The sequence below is a fragment of the Saccopteryx bilineata genome, chromosome 4 (assembly GCF_036850765.1).
Source record: "Saccopteryx bilineata isolate mSacBil1 chromosome 4, mSacBil1_pri_phased_curated, whole genome shotgun sequence".
Classification (NCBI taxonomy): Eukaryota; Metazoa; Chordata; class Mammalia; order Chiroptera; family Emballonuridae; genus Saccopteryx; species Saccopteryx bilineata.
In genome coordinates, this window is record NC_089493.1 from 265532376 (window position 1) to 265556064 (window position 23689).

The window sequence follows — 23689 nt, forward strand, 5'->3', positions numbered from 1 at the left end:
ATCTCTCTCCGTTCCTGTCTGTCTGTCCCTGTCTATCCCTCTCTCTGACTCACTCTCTGTCTCTGTAATAAATAAATAAATAAATAAATAAATAAATAAATAAAAGTTAACCTAACCCTTACTTTAACTCAAGAGATCTAGAAACTAATCAGCAGGTACTGCTGATGGGAAATTTCCAATTTCCAATTAGACTAAATGGGCAATCTGTGTCATGACAGGAACTGAAGGTTATATGGAGTTTAAACCCAATTATAATGGCTTTCTGTATATATCTGATATATAAACATATTTAAACATGTATAATATTTAAACATAAGCACACACAAATGAACTTTCTCAAAGACAATAAACTAAATCTAATATTTAATTACGGATGTTTGTCAATACTTTATTTTTATTACTCCTCTAATTAAATCGATAATACTCTAACCACTAACCATGATGAAGTCGCTTTCCTTATGAGGCCACAGATCTCTACTTGTAAACATCCCAACTCTATTTTCTAAATATTAGCACAGGCAATAAGGGTCTAAAAGTATCTTTCATCACTAGTGCTCATAAAAAATAGAAAAAGAGAAAAGATATATATATTTTAAAAAGGCAATTAATGCAACATTTAGAAAATAAAATTTACTTTATTCTGTATCCTTTCTGATGTGGTCTTTTCAGAAGCAGTCCTTTCAATCTGTTTCTCATTGCAGCACTTGCTTAATTTCTTGCTATGCATCACTGTCAGCTCAGTTTTCCCATGGCTTTAGGTGACCCCTGTGTTTTGGTCGTTCGACCCCGCCAGGGTCGCAACCCACAGGTTGAGAACCGCTGAACTAGAAGAACACAGTAGCATCTGAGGGCTCCTGACATCGGTCCTACCCTTCTGCAACTTATTGGGTATGGGCCATTCAGAATGGGCATTCAAAGTTCATTCTTTGCTTTCTCATTAATCTGAGGTGCTTTCTAATGTCTGAGTTCCTGAGATAAACTCAACTTACTCCTTTTGGTATCTTACATTAAAGGACAAAGTCAACTCTAATGTTCACAAAGAGTACTCTTTATATTTAAATATTAACTTATAAACATATTTAATATTTATTCGCTGTCAGTTATGTCTCTCTATCCAGCTTTGCGAGTCAACTGTCATGTCCACAACCTTCTTTCAAGCTCCCAAAAACATGGAGAGGACCTGCTGGGATGGATTCTGGAAGGAACACAGAATTGTGAGGCAGAAGACACTCAGAGCCCTGCTGGAATTATCTGAGAGTTTTGGTCCGGACTGATGTGCAGACATGGGGAAGCCCCCAGCTGGCATCCCTCACAAAGCAGCAGTCAACAGATGTCTGCTTCCTGTCCTGCTGCCCTTCTACCTCAGGACACTTAGCCCCCTTTCTTTACCAAGGGGGAACTAATGCTCAGAAACCTAAAAGATAGATGTGCAAATTGACTGCACAACTCAGGAGAAAGCTCATTCCCGGCACACAGTTTCTAAGCGATGGTATGCTGGAGGGTGGAGGACCAGGGAGATTGCACATTGGAACTCACACAATGCCATTCTTTTAGTAACATTTGGTTCAAGCCACCCAGACCACTGCAAGAGCTCTTAATGAACCTTTCTTCAGAGAGCAGCCAGAGAATCCTTTGAAAAAGTCAGATCATGTCACATTCCTAATCAAAATCCTTACATGGCTTCACACAGCACAAAATGTCAAGTCCTTACCTGTCCTATAAGCCCCATATGATCTGGTCCATGGATATCACTCCCACCATATTTCTTTTTTTTTTTTTTTTTTCTGAAGCTGGAAACAGGGAGAGACAGCCAGACAGACTCCCGCATGCGCCCGACCAGGATCCACCCGGCACGCCCACCATGGGGCGTCGTCATGTTGCCTCCAGAGCCACTCTAGCGCCTGAGGCAGAGGCCACAGAGCCATCCCCAGCGCCTGGGCCATCTTTGCTCCAATGGAGCCTTGGCTGTGGGAGGGGAAGAGAGAGATAGAGAGGAAAGCGTGGCAGAGGGGTGGAGAAGCAAATGGGCGCTTCTCCTGTGTGCCCTGGCCGGGAATTGAACCCGGGTCCTCCGCACACTAGGCCGATGCTCTACCGCTGAGCCAAACGACCAGGGCCCCACCATATTTCTTACTACTCTGCCCTTTCCTCACACTTCACCAGTCACACTGAACCCTTTGCTACTCCGCAAGCCTCCAAGCCTCCTTCTTCCTCAGGGCCTTTAAACACATTAACATGTTGCCCAGGTTCTCTCCCTCACTTTATTCAGGTCTCTGCTCAGCTACCACCATCTAAGAGAGACTTTGCTTCACTATCATATATGGTCACTCTCCCTCACAGGACTGATTGATCACTACCTACATTCTACACACACACACACACACACACACACACACACACACACACCCAGCCATCTCCCTGACTACACGGTTAGCCAACAAGGGCAGAGACTTCACTTTGTTCACAGCCCGGCAGGTAATAACCACCTAGTAGTAAATTGTTAATAAAAAACATATGGCCCTGGCCAGTTGGCTCAGTGGTAGAGCATTGGCCTGGCATGTGGATGTTACAGGTTCAATTCCCAGTAAGAGCACACAGGAGAAGTGACTATTTATCTACCCCTCCCACTCCCCACTCTTATTCTCTCTTCTTCTCTTGCAGCTATGGCTTGATTGGTTCGAGTAAATCAGCCCTGGGTGCTGAGGATGGCTCAGTAGAGCCTCTGCTTCAGGTGTAAAAATAGCTCAGTTGCAAGCATGGCCCCAGATGGGCAGAGCATCCGCTCCAGATGAGGGTTGCCTGATGGATACTGGTTGGGGTGCCTGTGAAAGTCTGTCTTTGTCTCCCCTCCTCTCATTTGGAAAAGAAAAATAAAAATTTTAAAAATAAAGAAATAAAAATATGATTCTAGAGTAGCTGGGTTGGTAAAGTGTGGCATACAGATCATGGAGTGGTTTTAGAATCTGGAAAGCACAATACAGATGCATAATTAGAACACAGTTTGTGAAGCTCTGTCCACTATTCTTCACTCTTGCTCTGTCTCTAATTTCTGTACTTAACTGCTTCTTTCAATATCTCTCTGTTTTAGTTCAGAGTCAGGACACCACAAATTCCTACACCACTGTGGAAACAACCAGGCACTCCCAGTAGAAATGTGCTGACTCCCCACAGCTGTCAGGGTTGGGACTCAGGCCTTGAAGTCCCCACCAGCACACTGGACATTGTTAGCACTTAGAGCTGGGGTCACGACATAACTGAGAATATCCCCAGTAGCTCTGACTCTGAGGTGTCAAACTTCAGATAGACAAGAGCTACATAGGAGTAGTGGTGATCATTTTCTGAGGCTGATCTGCAATGCAGAATTGGATGATCCAAATAGGTAAGCAGCTTGCCCAAGTGGCAAAACTAGAACGGGGGTCCCAGATTCCCAGGGGAGGGCTGTGTTCAGTACCCATCTGAGTAAGAAGACCTATTGAACAGTGTCTCTCCCCTGCTCTGCTGTGAGCTCCTGAAGGAAGAACAGGCTTGTGGGTACCTCTGAAACTGGCACATGTGAGAAGGAAGGGTTGGTAGGCTGGCAAGAAGGAAGTCAATCTGGGAGGAAAAATCTTGACCCCATACTTCCCACACTAGAACACAGAGCAATGCACAATACAGAGCAGTGTGCCTGGGGCTGAAGCTGTGAATAAGCTGTTAACCATTATTATGATATCACTTAAACCATTATTTTCACATGGAAGCACACACAAACATGTATCCATCTTTCCAGCCTGCATCTATCTCTGTATCCCTGCCCCAGAGCCTTTACACGTGTCTGAAATGCTCTTCCTCTAGTTGTTTCCTACTCAAGTCTTCAGACCTCAGCTCAACTGTCACTTCCAAAGGGTCACACCTTCCTGGCAAAAGGTTTAGCACATAATCCAGTGCTCAATCAATTACTACCCAAGGAATGAGCAAAGGCAGTCAATGGATACATTGTGGCACAGAATGTAAAACATGCACGAATTGGTTAACTTGAAGCTGTGGATTTAAATGAAATTTGGGTTGGTAGTGTGTCCATTTGGCAATGGGACACAGTCCCAAACTTTCTCAGTCCATGGAACCCCTGGTATTCTAGGCCCAAAGCAATACAAATCAGTTCCACATGGGAATTAGGTCTAAACCACCACTAAAAACCCAGCTTTGCAAAGACACAAAGTCATCAAAAGAAACATACAAGATCTACCTGAACTACCCCAAGATAGTACTAACATGGGCTTTCTGAGGTCCTCGCAAGCACTCCAAGGAGACTTTGGGAACACTGTGTGAGCTTTCTGCCCTTGTAAGTCATTCTTCTTTCCAAGTGTAGAGCTCATGGGGCCAAACACATTTTTTATTTTATTTTATTTTTTTTTTTTTATTTTATTTTTTTTTTACAGAGGCAGAGATAGACAGGGACAGACAGACAGGAATGGAGAGAGATGAGAAGCATCAATCATCAGTTTCTCGTTGCGCGTTGAGACTTCTTAGTTGTTCATTGATTGCTTTCTCACATGTGCCTTGACCGTGGGCCTTCAGCAGACCGAGTAACCCCCTGCTGGAGCCAGCGACCTTGGGTCCAAGCTGGTGAGCTCTTTGCTCAAGCCAGATGAGCCCGCGCTCAAGCTGGCGACCTCGGGGTCTCGAACCTGGGTCCTTCCGCATCCCAGTCCGAAGCTCTATCCACTGCGCCACCACCTGGTCAGGCGGGGCCAAACACATTTGTCAGTAACAGAAAAAAAAAAAAAAAATGGACAGAAGAAAAGATGAAAAGTAACTTCTTGCCTGACCTGTAGTGGTGCAGTGGGTAAAGCATTCGACCTAGAATGCTGAGGTTACGGGTTTGAAAACCTGGGCTTGCCTGGCCAAGGCACATACAGAAACAACTACTATGAGTTGATGCTTCCAGCTCCTCCCCACCCCCTTTTCTTTCTTTCTCCTCTCTCTAAAAATCAATAGATGAGCCTGACCAGGCGGTGGCGCAGTGGATAGAGCGACGGCCTGGGATGCGGAGGACCCAGGTTCGAGACCCCAAGGTCACCAGTGTCGCCAGCTTGAGCGCAGGCTCATCTGGTTTAAGTAAAAGCTCACCAGCTTGGACCCAAAGTCGCTGGCTCAAGCAGGGGGTTACTCGGTCTGCTGAAGGCCCACGGTCAAGGCACATATGAGAAAGCAATCAATGAACAACTAAAGTGTCACAACGAAAAACTAATGATTGATGCTTCTCATCTCTCTCCGTTCCTGTCTGTCCCTGCCTATCCCTCTCTCTGACTCACTCTCTGCCTCTATAATAAAACAAAACAAAACAAAACATTAAAAATCAATAGATGAAATCTTAAAAAAAAAAAAAGTAACTTTTTAATTAGACCAGTCTTGCCATAGCTCCACTATCAGCAGGCTGGGCCTCTGGGCAAATCCCATATGGGCAATAGGCTTTGATGTCCCCATCAGTAAAATTAGGCACAGAAAAGGGTATGTCAAAAGACCACCTTAAATAGAGCAGATATGACTTGATCTTTCATTAAAAATTAGGTCTATACATAAGTTTTTATTTTTATTATAAAAGACAACATACATAGGGCATAGATAGATGCTATTCCTCCTAAATTTAAACAGCTAGCCAATTCCCACTAATGGTACAGGCCAAGGTTTGCAACTCTAGTTCCAGCACCAGTCAGCAGGCAGCCTAGCACACTGCAGAGCAGGTGGACAAACTGCTGGCCTCTTAGGCCAGGGGCACTGGTGGACCCTCCACCAGCTTCTGAAAGAACAAACCAGGTAAGAACAGAAGGGCCCTTTCCCTACCCAACTGTTTATAATATCAAGAGTGCAAAATCACATTCCAGGCTTTCATTTACTATATGCAACTTCTGGTCAGTAAACAAGATTGGTCAACCAACCTGGCATTGCCATCAGAGTGAGCCCATCACCTAATGCAGCAAGAAGGAAGGAAGCGAACAAGCAATTTAGTGGGCCCCTTCAGCATGCCAATCACCCAAGAACAGTCTCTGTCACCTCGAGGCAGCCCAGATAAAAGTCTGGCATCCATCCTCGTTGCAGTAGAAATGGAGTCTGCTCAGGTCCACAAACCTCTGCCAAAGTTTAGTGCCTTCAAGGTGAAGAAAACCCTCAAGCAAACAAGTACTGCTCCTGCCTAAAAGTTCCTTCTCCAGAGACTGAGACGCTCAGGGGGAAAGTACTTTCCCGGAGGCAGCCTGCTAAAGAGCAGTGCTCAAAAGAGCAACTGAAAGATATTTCTCTCTAGCTCCAGTGTCCAAAAAGTTCATTATCCAAATCAAGATGTGTGGGCAGTATGGATTTCTTTGGGTTTATCCTGTTTGGAATTCTCAGTTTCTTGAATATGTAGATTTGAGGATTTTTCAGTCATTTCTTCTTCAAATAATTTCTTAGCCCCACCCCCCCTCTCTCCTTCTGGGACTATGATGACATAAATGAGTTTTATTAGTTCCACAAGTTCCAGAGGCTCTATTCAGTTTTTCATTATTATTTTTTTCTTCTTTTCCAAGTGAGAGGAGGGGAGATAGAAAGACTCCCACATGCACCCGACTGGGATCTACCCGGCTAACCCCCATCTGGGGCCAATGCTCTGCCCATATGGGGCCCTGCTCACAACCAAGCTATTTTTTAGAACCTGAGGTGGAGGCTCCACAAAGCCATCCTCAGTTCCTGGAACCAATGCATTCGAATCAATCAAGCCATGGCTACAGGAGAGGAAAAGAGAGAGGGGGAAAGGGAAGGGGTGGAGAAGCAGATGGTCACTTCCCCTGTGTGCCCTGACCAGGAGTCAAACCTGGGACATCCATAAGCAGGGCCGATGCTCTATTACTGAGCCAAATGGCCAGGGCTGGCACTGTTCAGTTTTATCAGTCTAATTTCACTATTGTTCAGATTGGGTAATTTCTACTGTTCAATCTTCAAGTTCACTGATGACTTCCTCTATGTCCTCCATTCTTTTGTAGAGCCATCCATTGATTTTTCTTTATTTTTCAGTATCATATTTTTCAGTTCTAAGATATATATTTGGATCTTCTTTTTTTTAATTAAAAAAAATTTTTTTAGCATCTCACCTGCAGTGGCACAGTGGATAGAGTGTAAACCTGGAGCACTGATATCGCTGGTTTGAAATCCAGGGCTTGCCCAGTCAAGGCACATACAAGAAACAATCGATCAATGAGCAACTAAAGTGAAGCAATTACAAGCTGATGTTCTCTCTCTCTCTCTATCTAAAAATCAATAAATAAAATCTTTAAAAAATTTCTTTACAGAGAAGGAGGAAGTAGGGGAGACAAAAAGAGGGAAGGAGGGAGGAGCGGAGAGAGGGGGGAGAGGGAGAGAGACGTAGAGAGAGGGGAAAAGACAGAGAAGCATCGATTTGTTGTTTTACTTAGTTGTGTATTCATTAGCTGCTGCTTGTATGTGACCTAACTGGGGATTGAACCAACAACCCTGCTGAACCAGGATGATGGTCTAACCTACTGAGCTACCTGGACAGGGTCTGTTTGGCTCTTCTTTATATCTTGTATGATTCCAACATCCATGTCATCTTGATGTTGGCATCTGCTGACTGTCTTTTCCCATGTAAATTGAGATTTTCTTAATTCCTAGTATGGAGTGATTTTTTTATTGTATCCTGAACATTTTGGGTATTATAACATCTAAATCTTATTTAAATCCTCTCTTTTATCAGACCTCCTCTGCCACCACACTGATAAGGAATGGAGGATGCCAACTCACTGTTGTCATTCAGAGGCATAACCCAACAGTTACAATGTCATGGAGAGGCCTGGTTTGGGGAAAAACAGAGCTCTGAGGATGAAGAGGGAATATAGTCCAAAAACAAAGAAGCTGCAGCATATGAACTGGGACATGAAAAATGAACAGGGTCCACCAGTCATATAAGGGGGATGAGAAATTCCAGACAGAAGATGCATATACCAAGTCTTAAACCATAAAAAACCAGTAGCTACAGAATCTGCTGTAACTCAAATGTGGTCTGATGGGATGCATTTGTATGTGTGAGTATAAAGGTGGTAAGAGTAAGAGATGAGCCTTTTAAATGAAACTGAGACCAGTGTGCAAAAGGCTCAAGAGCCCTCTATATACCTAAAGTCTTTAGGACCTGGGCAGCCGGTGATGACAGAGTGAGGGTGTGACAGGATTAGAAAGAACTATGCCATAGGGTGGTAATCCTATACAATGTTGCTTGCATCAATACAGTCATAGAGCCTTGACCAAGGCAGTCTAGACTAGAACAGGCTTAGGACAACGTTCCACAACAGATTCTCAAATACCCCTACCTGACAACCTTTCACCTACATAATAGGGCCTATGGGTGTGATATGGAGACACAGGACTGGTATTGTGTCTGATGCAATGATGTGAAAGAGGAAGGCAGCCGGGAAAACTGGATCTGTGAAAGCATGACTTGGCACAAAGCTGACAGAAGAACAAGCATCACTCAGCACAAATTGAGCTGACAAAGCCCCACAGGAGCTGACCACTGGAACTGCAGCTGGTCATGGAGAACACACAGGTTTGTTTTACTCAGTCTCTCTAGGGCCTTGGCCACCTGGCCTGAACACCAAGGTGGTGAACCCACAAATTCCCTAAGCCCTTTTGTGGGTATAACTTAGAAACACAATTAAAGTTAGCCCAGGGTAATTTATGGGTTCAAGACACTTCACAGGAGTTCTGTGAGGTAATAGAAAATATGTATCTTGGTCTCTGCCCCCTGTTCCTGGCCCAGAACTCTTAAAACCCTTGAAGTTTCTGATAGGATTATCTTTTGTTCTAATGAGGCAACTCTGGGTGGGTTCCTGGATGTGTCCTGGATGGGGTCTGGTCACCAGGAAGACAAAGCCATGATTAGAAGCTTGGGATTTTCAGCCTCACCCCCCCCCCCAATTCTCAATAGTGGGGAGAGGGGCCAAAAATGGAGTTAATAATTGATGACGCCTACATGTTAAAGCCTCAATAAAATCCCAATAGTGCAGGGTTTGGAGAGATTCTAGGTAGGTGAACAATATCCACATACTGAGATGGTAACACACTCTAACTCCATAGGGACAGAAACTCTAGTGCTGAAGACCCTCTTAGACCTTGCCCTTGTACCTCTGCATCTAGCTGTTCATGGGCATCCTCTGTCACAGGGGTCCCCAAACTTTTTACACAGGGGGCCAGTTCACTGTCCCTCAGACCGTTGGAGGGCTGGACTATAAAAAAAAACTATAAAAAAATCCCTATGCACACTGCACATATCTTATTTTAAAGTAAAAAAACAAAACGGTAACAAATACAATATTTAAAATAAAGAACAAGTAAATTTAAATCAACAAACTGACCAGTATTTCAATGGGAACTATGGGCCTGCTTTTGGCTAAGGAGATGGTCAATATGCTCCTCTCACTGACCACCAATGAAAGAGGTGCCCCTTCCGGAAGTGCAGCGGGGGCTGGATGAATGGCCTCAGGGGGCCGCATGCGGCCTGCGGGCCATAGTTTGGGGACCCCTGCTCTATCATATCCTTCAATAAACTGGTCAATGTGAGTAACTGTTTTCCTGAGTTCTGTGAGTTGCTCTAGCAAATTAATTGAACCTAAGGAGATTGCTGAAACCCCTATTTATAGCCTGTCAGTCAGAAGCACAGGTGACAACCTGGACTCGCCACTGGTATCTGACATAGGGGCAGTCTTGTGGGACTGAGTCCCTGAGACTTCAAATAAGTTTATATATATATGTTTGTTCGCTTATAGTTTGCATTGGATGTGAGGGACAGGCTGTAAGCAGGCTGCGTCCTTATAACCTAAGGCTTAGTGTTTTTTTTTAAGACTAAGCTTTTCCCCACACCCTTGACTGTTGCAGGATAGGGGGTGGTGCACTCTTATGAGGAATCCCATGTATGCCTCAGATAAGTGACTTTGTATCAGAGACTTCCTTGTTTGTATACTGGATTAAAAGTTGTGATTTCTATACTATAAAGTGGGGCAGACCAGGAGCTTGCTCTCGCTCGGTTCCTGAGATTAGCATTAGAGAGGAGAGCAGAGAAAGGCCATGTAGAGGAGAGGAGAAGCAGCCAAGATGGCAGGGTGCTGAAGGAGAAGCCAGTTTGTGCAGAGAGAAGGAGATGGGGAACAGAGGTGAATAAGGCTGGTGAGCTAGAAACCTTTGATTCTAGGAAACTCAGATAAGTCAGTGGCTTTGGGAGCCCTGAATGGAAAGGGAAGTGTTTTCCCTCTGTGTGTATTTCTTGCCCGCTGGGTGCAAGCTAGGATTAAAGCTAATGGCCCACCAGTTCTTGGCTCTGTTGTTTCATTACTGTCTGTCTGAATCAAATGCGAACCTGCATGGGCCAGGCGGCTGTTATGGTGGCCGTGCCTACTAGCTTTACAGTCCCTAATTGGTGGGATCTGATGCAGTCTCCAGGTAGACAGTGTCAGGATTGAGTTACATCGTTGGACTCCCAGCTAGTGTCACAGGGAATGAAGGGCTGTGAGTGTGGTAGCAATGTGAGAGCAAAGGAGATTCAGGAGGGGGGACTGGGCTTTTCAAACACAAGCTCATACTGGCTTATCCTCCTGATTGCTCCTTTGCCTCAGTTAATTTTGAGTACAAACAAGGAAAAGAGATACACAAAGCTGAGGACTTGTTTCAGTTTATTCAGGTGCTGGGCAGACCAGTTCCGAAGGCTGCTTCTGCCTCTAGTGCATCAGCAGGAATAAGAACTGACAGTCTGCTTGACCAGGCGGTGGCGCAGTGGATAGAGCATCGGACTGGGATGTGGAAGACCCAGGTTCGAGACCCCGAGGTCGCCAGTTTGAGTGTGGGCTCATCTGGTTTGAGCAAAAATTCACCAGCTTGAACCCAAGGTCGCTGGCTCAAGCAAGGGGTTAATTGGTCTGCTGAAAGCCCGCTGTCAAGGCACATATAGAGAGCAATCAATGAACAACTAAGGTGTCGCAATGCGCAACGAAAATCTAATGATTTATGTTTCTCATCTCTCTGTTCCTGTCTGTCTGTCCCTGTCTGTCCCTGACTCTGACTCTCTCTGTCTCTGAAAAAAATAAAAACAAACTGACAGTCTGACAAGAACCCCTAGAGAGCAATCAGACTTCTTTGACCCCACCCCCCCATTCACTCATTCACTCACACACACACACACACACACACACACACACAGGCCATGCTACAGTACAGTTCACCCGTGGTCCATGCAGCAAGCCTGGGGCACAGGTGATGATGTGTCTTTCCTTTTATAGAAGTGAGAATGGAATGGGTCAATGCCCTCATGGCCTCCCAAAGTGAATGTGTACCAAGGGCTCATTAATAGAGGTACAAGATGGGCTCCACACTTAGCATCAAGGATAAACTAAAACACAATCAGAAAGAGTCCTCATGATGAAGGAGTCCCCAAAACAAATCACATGAGAAACAGTGAAGAAACCGGAAAAGCTTACTACTCTCAGGAAAAGTAGATTCAGAGGCAGCTGATTCTTTCTTTGGGTATTCAGAAAACAGAAAGAAGAGGCCCCAGAACACAGCAGTGGGGCCTAAAAATGGAGGGCAGAGTTGTATACATTCTGCAAGAACTTTCTGACAAAGGTGCCCAGAAAGAGAATGAGCCAATGTGAGACACGGCCCCCTATCTTAGATGTGCCAAAAGGCTGGGTAATTTGGATTTAATGACAGAGATAGTACTTGCCATCCCAGGGGCCTGGGACACAGACCCACCAAATTAATGTCCATTAAACTGAACTGGCTGATTGGTGACAATACTTGGGGCTCAAAACCCCAAGGCTCTGACCTGAATTAATACTTAAATACTGATTCCTGAATCTCTTTCACTGAACCTTTGAATAAACACACACACACAAACACACACACACACACACACACACACACACACATCCCACACAGTGATATGTGATCCCAGGAAAGAGGAGGTAAAACAGGGAGCCTTAGGGCAGACATCTGAACCGGGCAGGAAGGGGAACTACTAACTCAATTACAAATTGGTCCCAGTAGCAGTCTGTGCTTCACATAGAGCTGTTTTAGCTTTAACAAGGACCTTCTTTTTGGGGTACATGGCCTTCTGGGTCCCCAAGCACACCATCATGATGTCCTAACTATGTCTTTAAAACTCAACTCAGTCTGCACAGACAAAGATGCTGTTCCCTGAAGATACTTTATGGCGCCTTCTGGCTCCAAGAGGGAGGACTTGCTATCTGTAAACAGTGACAGAGAGGTAAAGGAATACAGGACTCTTGCACCTCCCCACTCAGGCACCTCAAGGACCATGTGTGACAGAATTTTCAGACTCTCCCTACACAGTCTCCAGCAACAGGTGATTTACCAGCTCAGGCCTTATCTCACCCTGCTCAAATGTTTATATTAAGGAATTAAAAGTCAGGCCAGAAGCTGATTCCCCACATAGTGTTTATCTCTACAATTTCCCTTCATTTTTTCCATACATACTTATATTACACACACACACAACATATACTCATACAAAAAGAAATAAAATGTGTCCCAATGTATAAAACAGTTTTTAAGGCCTGACCTGTGGTGGTGCAGTGGATAAAGCGTCGACCTGGAAATGCTGAGGTCGCTGGTTCGAAACCCTGGGCTTGCCTCGTCAAGGCACATATGGGAGTTGATGCTTCCAGCTCCTCCCCCTTGTCTCTCTCTCTCTCTCTCTCTCCTCTCAAAAATGAATAAATAAAATAAAAATTAAAAAAACAAAAACAAAACAAGAAAAAAGTTTTTAATATGGCTAGCAGATCCTTTATGATATTTTCTTTGGCTGTCCAACAGTCCACTGATTCAATGAACCATTATTTATTTAATTACTTTCCTATTCTTCATTTATTGAACTATTTTTGATCACATAAATATATATGGGCACAAGGGAGAAAAGATTAGAAAAGCATAACCCTGCTGAGCAAAAGTTCATAATCTGGCCAAAGAAACACAGAAACCACTACAGTCAAATGTGAGAAATGCAATGAAATCAGAATGCTACAGAGATCAAGAAGTGAGGAGCCTGCCCCAGAAAAACGGGGGAATACCCCATAGATAGGCAATTTTAGCAGCGTTGTTTCCAATTCATCTGTCAAATAAGAAGAACAGCAGTGGTTGCCCACTATTGCAAGCACTAGGCCTGGCACTTCTTGGGTGTGTGTATGTTAATATCTCGGCCACCTCAAACTGAAGTTACTGTTATGTCCTAAATGATGGGCTTAATGCTCAGATCAATTTAAGTCATTTACGTGAGATGGTAAAGGGTGGAGCTGTTCCTGATGTCCATTCTGATTTCATCCCTAAGTAATATTAATAAAAGCATCTTTAAATGAAAAGCTTTTCTCTCTAAAAAAATAATTCCTTATAGTCTCAACTGGATTTGAACTTATGTACTTCTTAATAGATACGCTGCCTTAAAATAGGGTCAACCTCTAGCCAAGCTGATAAAAGAAAAAAAAATTTTTAATTACCAATATAGGGAATAAAAGAGGGGGACATCATTAGATTCCACAGACATTAATACTGTAACAGGAAATTATGAACATTATGCTAACATTTGATAAGTTAGATGAAATGGACAAATTTCTTAATAGATACAACTACCATAGCTTACCCAAGAAATATAAATAACCTGAAGAATTCTCTAAAAGAATTCAACTTGCCTGGCCTGTGGTGGCACAGTGGATAAAGTGTCAACCTAGAAACGCTGAGGTTGCCGGTTCAAAACCCTGGGCTTGCCTGGTCAAGGCACATATGGGAGTTGATGCTTTCTGCTCCTCCCCCCTTCTCTCTCTCTCCCTCTCTCTCCCTTCTCTATAATGAATAAATAAAATCTTTAAAAAAAAAAAAGAATTCAACTTAAGTTAAAACCTTCACCAAATATGAATACCAGGAGCAGACAGCACTGGTAAATTCTATCAAACATTTCAGGAAGAAATAATACCAACTCTAAACAACATTTGTCATAAAATAGATTTCTCAACTCATTTTATGAGGCCTGTGTTACCCTGATACCAAAACTAGACAAAGACAGTACAAAACAAACAAACAAAAAACTACAAACCAACATTTATAAACAGAGATGCAAAAATCTAAAATATCAGCAAATGAAATCCAACAATATATAAAAAAAAATCCAGCAATATATAAAAAGGATACTGCATCATAATCAAATGAAGTTTACTCCAGGAATACAGGTTGGTTCAATATTCAATCACAATGTAATATACTGTATCAAAGAACCCCGCACATGATCATCTTCATAGATGGAGAAATAGCATCTAACAAATTTCAACTTCCAGTCATGATAAAAACACCAGGTAAGCCAGGACAAATAGAGAACTACTTCAACTTGATAAAGAGTCATGGACATGTTATTACAATAATAATATTACCCACTTTATTGGGTTATTGCAAGGATTAAATAGGCTGAGTTTGTAAAGGGTTTAGAACAGTGCCTAGCACAGAGTATGTGCTACAATAAATGAAACTGTTACTATTAAAACTTCTAAATGAAAAAAATAAACAAAAAATTATTAAGTATCTGCAGCTATGATATGGAAAAGAATGAACTACTGCTACATGAAATAACACAGATGAATCTCAACAGATGTAATACTGAATGAGAGAAGCCAAACATAAAAGAGTACCAATCATTTATAGTTTAACTTCAAGAACATGCAAAAGTAATCTATGGTCGTAGCTATTAGAATACTGGTAATCTTTGGGGCGAGGATCATGAGCAGGAGACAAAAGGGAATCTTGTGGCACGCTTGACAATGTGCAGTATCTTGACCTGGTATTCACACGAGTTACAAGGGAGTTTATCTATGTAAAAATTCAAGAAGCTAAAAAAAAAAAAAAAAAAAAAAAATCAAGAAGCTGTCCACTGAAGGTTTGTGAAATTTACTGTAAGTTACTGCAAAATGAGTAAGCAGCAAAATACAGCTGCATCAGAGGAAGGTGGTGGTCTGGTGCCCATTCCAAAGAGGAGCTGCTGCATGTCGCCCAGGTCTTGGAGGCAGAAACAGAGCTCACCTTTGTGAGCAATCTAGCAGACACACTCTGTCAGCCTCCACCTGCTGCAGTGGGCCTACAACTCAGAGTTAAGCACTCTGCAAACAGACAATCCTAGCTCCTGCTCCACTTTTGCTATTTGTTATCTTGTAGGACCTTGGGAAACTTACTCATCTGTAGTATGAGGTAATGTAATGGCTTCTGGGCTCAGTGAGTGGGTTAAATGAGAGGGTCCAGGGCAGTCACCAGTGCTGACTACTGTTTCCTGTCCCTCTGAAGCTTTCCCGAATGGCCCCAGTGGAAGTGCCCGCCACCCTTCAGGTTCCTCGGACAGCAGTCACTTTGTGTCCCTCCAAGGGCCCTTTCTGAGGAAGGCCTTCCAGTCCCAGGGTTTGTGTTTCCTGTTTGCCTGTGACCTAGAGCTTCTACAGACCACAGGGCTTTACCTGTGAGGAAATGTGCAGATGTGGTAAGTGAGTGGTTGAGTGAATGAACGAGTGACTAGAGAACAGAGTGAGTGGATGAGTATGAATGAGTGAGTGAGTGAACAAGGAAATGGTGCCTCCTCCTGCCTATGTGAAGAAGTGCTGTGTGCCACGTGTGGTTATTGGCTCAGATAGTTGCCCCATGTCAATCTGTCCTCCAGGATGACTTTGGAAGTGCTCAGACCAGACACATCCTTTTATTATGATTGTTCTCCCCCTATGTTGGGTGCTATCACATATCAGGAAAAAGCAGCCTGACCTGTGGTGGCACAGTGGAAAGAGGGTCAATCTAGAATGCTGAGGTCACTAGTTCTAAACCCTGGGCTTGCCCAGTCAAGGCATATACGTACAACAAGCAATCAATGAACTGAGTTGATACTTCTCACTACCGACTCCCTCTTCTCTCTGTAAAACCAATAAATAAAATCTTTAAAGAAAATAAATACATACCTGAAAACTGAATTTCATGCTGTTGAAGAAAGGATTTACAAATATAGAAGGAGAGAAGGTGTTGGACTGAAATAGGAGGTATCCATATATACAATGGTTTTTTAATATATAAAAACATATCTAGAAATGTGTATACATTTATGTGTATTTCCTAGTTTTGCCTCCTGAGAGGGCCTAGAAGTAATGCTACCCCAGGAACAAGGAGTCATCTAGCACCCAGATTCTCCATCAAAAAGAACCAGGGGCCTGACCTGTGGTGGCGCAGTGGGATAAAGCGTCAACCTGGAACGCTGAGGTTGCCAGTTTGAAACCTTGGCCTTGCCTGGTCAAGGCACATATGGGAGTTGATGCTTCCTACTCCTCCCCTTTTTCTTTCTCTTTCTCTCTCTCTCTCTCTCTCTCCCTCTCTCTCTCTCTCTCTCCCTCCCCCTCATAAAAATCAATCAATAAAAAATAATAATAATAAAAATTTTAAAAAAAGAACCAGGGCTCCTTGGAGAAATGGCTGACTCCAGAGCTAGGGCAGAAAAAGTAGTGAATAAATCTGAGACACCTTGCTGTGCCAGAGTGAGGAAGGGATGGAATATGATGGGGAAATGTCCAAAGGGCATAGACATCTACAGGGATGAGGGAGGGAGGAGTATTGTCCCACTGGCCAAATCTGGGACAATTTTAACATAAAAATAAAGATCATTAGTGACAGATTATAACTCACAGAATAAGAGAATAACCTATGAGTCAATACTGTTACAAAAACATAAATGAACATATACATAAGCAAAAAGAAAAAGTTCTTCTTTAGGGCAGAATGCTAACTAATAAATGCAAAAGACAGAAAATCAGCAATCAGCAACCACCACAGTAATAACTGTTTCAGACAAGAATCACGAATGCCTGGGTGGATCCCGGTCGGGCGCATGCGGGAGTCTGACTGCCTCCCCGTTTCCAGCTTCGGAAAAATGCAAAAAAAAAAAAAAAAAAAAAAAAGAATCACGAATGCTAAAATTTGTGGGTAAAAGTATGATAAGACACTTACTGATTATATAGGGAAAAACAGAATTTCATAATGGAGAACCTGGCTGACACCACCATAACCAAGTGATCAAAGTTAACAGTTCTAACATTGGGAAAAAGTGACATCATCTGCCACCTGACATGGTATTCTAAGTACACAATACCATTTCTATGATATCCCGCCAAAAATACATAACCTGAGTCTTATCATGAAGAAACATCAGACAAATCCAAACTGATGGTTATTCTACAAAGAAATGGCATGACTTTTTGAAAAATGTCAAGGTAAAACAAAAAAAGACTCAGGAACCAGTCCACATCAAAGAAAACTAAAATGTGGTTACAGTTAATTGCAATCTTGGACCAGGAAAAAAAAGATTTTTCTTTTGTTATCAGACATCAGTGGTAAAATCTGATTCAACTCTATGATTAAATACTAAATATAGCATTTTCAATGTTCATTTCCTGATATTGATTACTATATTATGGTTATGTAAGAAAATGTCCTTATTTTTAGAAAATAAATTCTAAATTACTTAGGGGTAAATGTGCACCATACTGGCAACTTATTATCAAGCAGAGCAAGAAAAAAAATGTTTTAAACATAGACTTTTGGGGTGGTGAACACACAATCCAATAGACAGATGATGTATTATAAAATTGTACACCTGAAACCTGTATAATTTTATTAACCAATGTCACCCCAATAAATTCAATAAAAAGTTTTTTTTTAAAAATCAAAACATATAGACAGCATTGTCTGGATACCTCGGTTTGTTGGATCGTTGTCCTAATACACCAAAGTTACAAATTCAATCCCAGGTCAGGGCGCATACAAGAACCAACCCATGAATGCATAAATAAGTGAAACAATAAATAGATGTTTCTCTCTCTTTCTCTAATGTCAATAAATAAAAATTTAAAAAGATATGTAGACAGAGAAAATGATAAAACAAGCACGGAAAATGCTAACGTTGTATTTGGGAATTTTAAGTGAAGTATATTCAAGAATTCTTTTACTACTTTTACAACTTTTCTGTAAATCTGAAACTATTTCAGAATAAAAAGTTAAAAATAAACATATGCCTACTCAAGAAAACATGATACATTAAAAAACATAAAGTTAAAAAAATGGAACCCAGACACCTACTATCTGTTTTTGTTCTACCCAGTTTTTTACATGTATATTATAAAATATATTTATTTTTAACATTACTGGTTTTATACTACATGTAATTTTTAAATTTACTTATTTTTCAATTTTCCAGATTTTTAAAAATTGAATTTATTGGGGTGACATTAGTTAATAAAATTATAGAAGTTTCAGGTGTACAATTCTATAATACATCATCTGTATGTTGTATTGTGTGTTCACCACCCAAAATATACTACATACAATTTTGTCCTGCTTTTTACATTTATTAAACTGTAAACATCGTAAATTCTCAAAAGTTATTCCAGCCTATATGTAAATATAGTCATTTACACTAAATTTTTTTCACTGTTACAAGATAAATCTTTGTGTACCTCTGATTATTTCCCTAAAATAGTTTCTGAATTTATCTTAGAAATATATGTAAACCGACGAGAATATTTTTAAGGCTCTTGTTTTACTGTCAAATTATTTTCCAAACATCTATTTTCAACATTTCTCTGCAGCTCTCCCTCTGCAAGACCTGCTGCTAACACGGAGAGAAGGAAGCAACTCTAAAAAGACCTGTTCTCATAGAAGCCTGTGAGGGAAATAGAAAAAGCAAACCCTAATTACAAGAATCATTAAACAATTGGGGAAGCCATGACACCTGTGCCCCAGAAGTGCGGGCAAGAAGGAACTGGAGAGATGAGTGTGCAGACCAGAAAGGCCCTCTCGGCAATGGAAACAAGTCCCTCGGAGGAGCATTTGAGATCTTGATCCCTGGCATGTGTCGTCAGTTTGGCTCAGATAAACTCTTAGAGGGAATTATCTACAGGTTTGGATGTTTCTTACATTCATTCACAGCTGTGTCTGAACCACATGGTAGCTCAATTGGGGGCATGGGACCTCTTGCTCATCCCTGTGTCCCCAATGCCTGGGACATAGAAATATACTATTTCAATAAATTATTATTTTGACTGACCATTCCCTCCCTGAAACCAGTTGTAAGTCTAGATTTTCAGTTATTTAAGTCAATTATTTTCTTTTAAGTCAGTTTGAGTTGTCAATGAAAGTCCAAACCTACAGAAAAATTTTGTAAGTTTATTTGAGCCAAACTGAGGGCATGCCCAGAAGTAAGATATCAAGGGATTAGAAAAATGCTCTGGAGAAGGGTAAGTTTGCAGTTCTCTTTATACATTCTGAACCAAAGGAGAAACTGTATGAAGGTTACATGAAATCCACTGGTGGGGCCCTGGCCAGTTGGCTCAGTGGTGGAGCGTCGGCCTGGCGTGCAGGAGTCCCAGGTTTGATTCCCGGCCAGGGCACACAGGAGAAGCGCCCATCTGCTTCTCCACCCCTCCCCCTCTCCTTCCTCTCTGTCTCTCTCTTCCCCTCCAGCAGCCAAGGCTCCATTGGAGCAAAGTTTGCCCGGGTGCTGAGGATGGCTCTGTGGCCTCTGCCTCAGGCGCTAGAATGGCTCTGGTTTCGACAGAGCGAGGCCCCAGATGGGCAGAGCATTGCCTCCTGGTGGGCATGCTGGGTGGATCCCGGTCGGGCGCATGCGGGAATCAGTCTGACTGCCTCCCCGTTTCCAGCTTCAGAAAAATACAAAAAAAAAAAAGAAATCCACTGGTGGTAGATTAAGGAAGCAGGACAAAGAGGAAATCCCTAGATTACTTTTTAGATAAAAAGTAAAAATAAGAGAGAGACATACTTCTTTTACATTGGTGGGCATGGGATAGTTAACAGTTAACATTTAAGCAATGGTTTTCAACCACTAGTCCCCTGTTGAAAACCACTTATTTATAGTAAATAAAGATGGCACTCAGGCAACAAAGGTATGTTATTCTAGCTGCATAAGAATAACAGACAGGGCTCTCTTAAAGTAGAGATTAGCCTTTCACTATGGAAACTACAAGCCTAGGATGTGACCACCCACCATGATCTGCGCAGTAGGAATTTAGGATCAGATCATCCTGTGTGGTGGTTACTTTAGGTCACTGAGCTTGTCAAGCATGCTATGTAGCCCCTTTTTGTTTATGGAGCTGTCTTTTCTGTAGTTTACAACTAAAATATTCTTAGCTGATAAGAGAGAGATTAGGGAGATTAGAATAAAGTAACTCAGGGAAGCAAAAGGGGTCAGATTACAGGGACTGTCCCTGGCAATGGGGGAGGAGCAGGGGTCCCACACACCTCTTGGTGGCAGTGCCCCAAAGAGATGACAAGGTCCCGGAGGGGTAGAGAGGTGACTGCCTCAGTGAGGTGAGGGGAGATCCCAGCAGCAAAAAACAAACCATCAATCTGTGAGGCACAAAAATGAGCAGAGAGCATCCAGATCTGAAAGGACCACGTAAGAGAGACAACAGCCATCATTGTAGAGGCCATTATGGGCAGACAGTGGCACTATGGGCACATTTTGAGGGCCCCCAAAATGTGGGCACTGCATGAGGCTACATAATCTTGTCACAACTCCTAGGGAGCTCCAAGAATGACTGCAGTAGACTTCCTGCCAACTTGGAGCATGGCATGAGAAATTAACTTGATAAATATAAAATCATTTTCTCTATACCTGACTTTGTGGACTGAGATTCTTATCAGCTAAATAAGAATGATAAAGAGCTTGTCTGAGTTAGAATTAAGTTTCCAAGAACGAAGAAAACGTAAACAGGGGACTGGGGCAGAGGAGACCCTCTGTGCTTCCCTCTGTGGGGAAGTTGGCCCTGGCCGGTTGGCTCAGCGGTACAGCGTTGGCCTGGCGTGCGGGGGACCCGGGTTTGATTCCCGGCCAGGGCACATAGGAGAAGCGCCCATCTGCTTCTCCACCCTCCCCTCCTTCCTCTCTGTCTCTCTCTTCCCCTCCTGCAGCCGAGGCTCCACTGGAGCAAAGATGGCTCGAGCGCTAGGGATGGCTCCTTGGCCTCTGCCCCAGGCGCTAGAGTGGCTCTCGTCGTGGCAGAGCGATGCCCCGGAGAGGCAGAGCGTCGCCCCCTGGTGGGCGTGCCGGGTGGATCCCAGTCGGGCGCATGCAGGAGTCTGTCTGACTGTCTCTCCCCGTTTCCAGCTTCAGAAAAATACAAAAAATAAAAAAAATAAAAAAATAAAGTGGGGAAGTTGTGCCATCACACACCAACCTGAGGACCATAGCCTGGGGACATTCAAGTTTACCATTAGCGCTCACCTGCTGCGAGTCAGACACTGTTACCTGCTCCTCAGTCCCCTGAGTCTTCCTCAGATGATGGCTGGAGGAGAGACTGTCAGGGCAGTGGGTAACACAGAAAGTAAGAATCAGAGTACTGGAAAGCACTCTTCAAAAATCATTTACATATGATTCTCCTTAAGTCACGACAATATTTACACACATCACATACACAAATCCTGAAATCTCTCTATGCCTCAGTTTCTTCATTTATAAAACAGGGGTAATACTGTATACCTCACTGGAGCTGTTACTGGAATTATGTAAGACAATAGATGTGCCCAATGCGTGACACTTGAATTTAAAAAAAAAGGGTTAACTCTTGTTCTGTTTTGTGCCTAGTGTACTGGGTGTGCTCAAGCTAGGAGAACGCAGGTAAGTAGCAGAGTATTTCAGCTCTGCCTCCTGGAAGCTAGCCTAGGTGACTACCGAAAGAAAGCTCCTGATTTCCTTAAGAGTTTACAGAGATATAATCTAGTGAAATCCAAAAGCTTTGGAGAAACCCTACCTTTTCTGAGGGGAAGTAAGGATCTGGGTTCTGAGGTCCAGAATTCCCAGGGTCTGCCCAATCCTGCTACTTAGAGAACCCAAATGAGTTGGAACTGAAAGGACCAGCACCCCTCCCTCAGCCACTGTCCCTAGCCAACAGGAGCATGTTGAATTTTAATGCATTGTCTCAATCATTCCTGATCAGCTCACCTTGACTTTCAACACAAAAGCCTTAATTTATGTCTAGGAAAGGGCACTTTACAGCTGATATAATACAAGTCTCTCTTGCTAAAGGAGTGCATGGCAGGGAGTGGACAAAGGCCGCAGAAGGAAGACAAAAGACAATAGTGGGCATAGGTCAGGCACAGCAGAGTGATCAGGTCTGAAATAACTATAAAAGGTGCAACAGTTGTTTAGCTTTTAATAATACACAGCTCAGACTCTGTACTCCTGCCAACCTCAGTGCCCCTCTGTCCTCATTTTTCTACCATAATAAGACAACATCAGTTCAATCTTTGCAAACTTCCACTGTCTAGAACGGAAAAACAATGGCACTTAATCCAACTTCACCTGTTTGATCTGGTGTGAAGAGTAGCCTGCACTTGTTCCAAACCACTTTAGCAGTTATTAAAAACTCACAACAATATAAACAAGACAGTAATATCAGAGGCGGCCAGGGTAATAGAGGACTGTCCTGTAGTGTCTATAAAAGCACCCACAATGATTACACTCCATTTACAAGACTGCGCATCAGCACTAAACCATTAGCTAATGGCAGTTTCATATGGCCCTGACCATATTACTTTAGGGAGTAGGAAGTCAAAATCCTCTGAGGCTGGCCTGACATTATTTCATGCTGTCACTTGGGACAGGTGCAGTAGGTCACGTGGCATGTTCCTGAGACTGACAAGGTAAAGCTTCCTCTGACAGACACCGCCAGGAGAGCTGCGTACTTGGTTGGCTGCAGCAAGCTGTGGGGACACGGCTGAGTTATGAGAACCACTGTGCCACTGCATCTGTTGTGGCTTCCTGTTAGAAAAGATACCCACATCAAATAGCACACCTGTGTGGGGACAATGAGGACAGTTCTCCGGGTCACAGGACTGGGAAAAGGTGTCCTCAGCACTGGCCTACACCCGAGTGGCTTAATGCATACTTATGCAATGGCCAGCGTAGGCAAGGTGACTCTCCTCCATGCGTGGCCTCCATAAGGGGACTATGGAGTTCAAGCAGCTTATTCCTTGTTACTTCACCACCTTCACATACACCTTCTAGGATTACTGTGATGGGGAGAAGAGTGGGAGGGCTGAGCCCCAGCTCTTAAATGCTTCAGGCCAGAAGTGACACACATTATTACCTCTCAGAGGCCGTTAGCCAAAGTTTACTTCAAGAGGGATAAATGTGGGGGAGCACAGACATATGCAGTGAGCAGTATGTGCTTCTGCCACAGGTGTGTAGAGCTTGCTCAAGGTGAAGCAGAGCCAGCAGCAGAACTAGTGCGAGTCTAGCTGCTCAAGGACTCATCATGACCTATAAACTAGATTTTTAAAAATGGAGATGCAATTCATATGCCATAAAGATCATCACCATTTTATTTATTTTTATTTTTTTATTTTTTTGTATTTTTCTGAAACTGGAAATGGGGAGGCAGTCAGACAGACTCCCACATGCGCCCAACCGGGATCCACCCGGCACGCCCACCAGGGGGCGATGCTCTGCCCATCCAGGGCGTCGCTCTGTTGCAACCAGAGCCACTCTAGCGCCTGAGGCAGAGGCCATGGAGCCATCCCCAGCGCCCGGGCCATCTTTGCTCCAATGGAGCCTTGGCTGCGGGAGGGGAAGAGAGAG

General features: G+C 43.2%; 1 protein-coding gene across 3 annotated transcripts in view; it reads right to left on the reverse strand.

The window, feature by feature from the left end:
• Positions 1–23689, reverse strand: part of POR (cytochrome p450 oxidoreductase) — an 83618-nt gene that overhangs the window by 45035 nt on the left and 14894 nt on the right. The window contains exon 1 of one of the 3 annotated variants that reach the window (XM_066274514.1): positions 21335–21359. The exons of 1 other annotated variant lie outside the window; for it this stretch is intronic. Coding sequence is in view for 1 of the 2 variants with exons in the window: in XM_066274512.1 (XP_066130609.1) it covers positions 12596–12681 (86 nt within the window). In the remaining variant the exon portion in view is untranslated. Of the gene's footprint in view, positions 1–12595; positions 12705–21334; positions 21360–23689 lie in introns of those variants that run through there. One more of the 3 variants, XM_066274512.1, reaches the window with a different exon arrangement.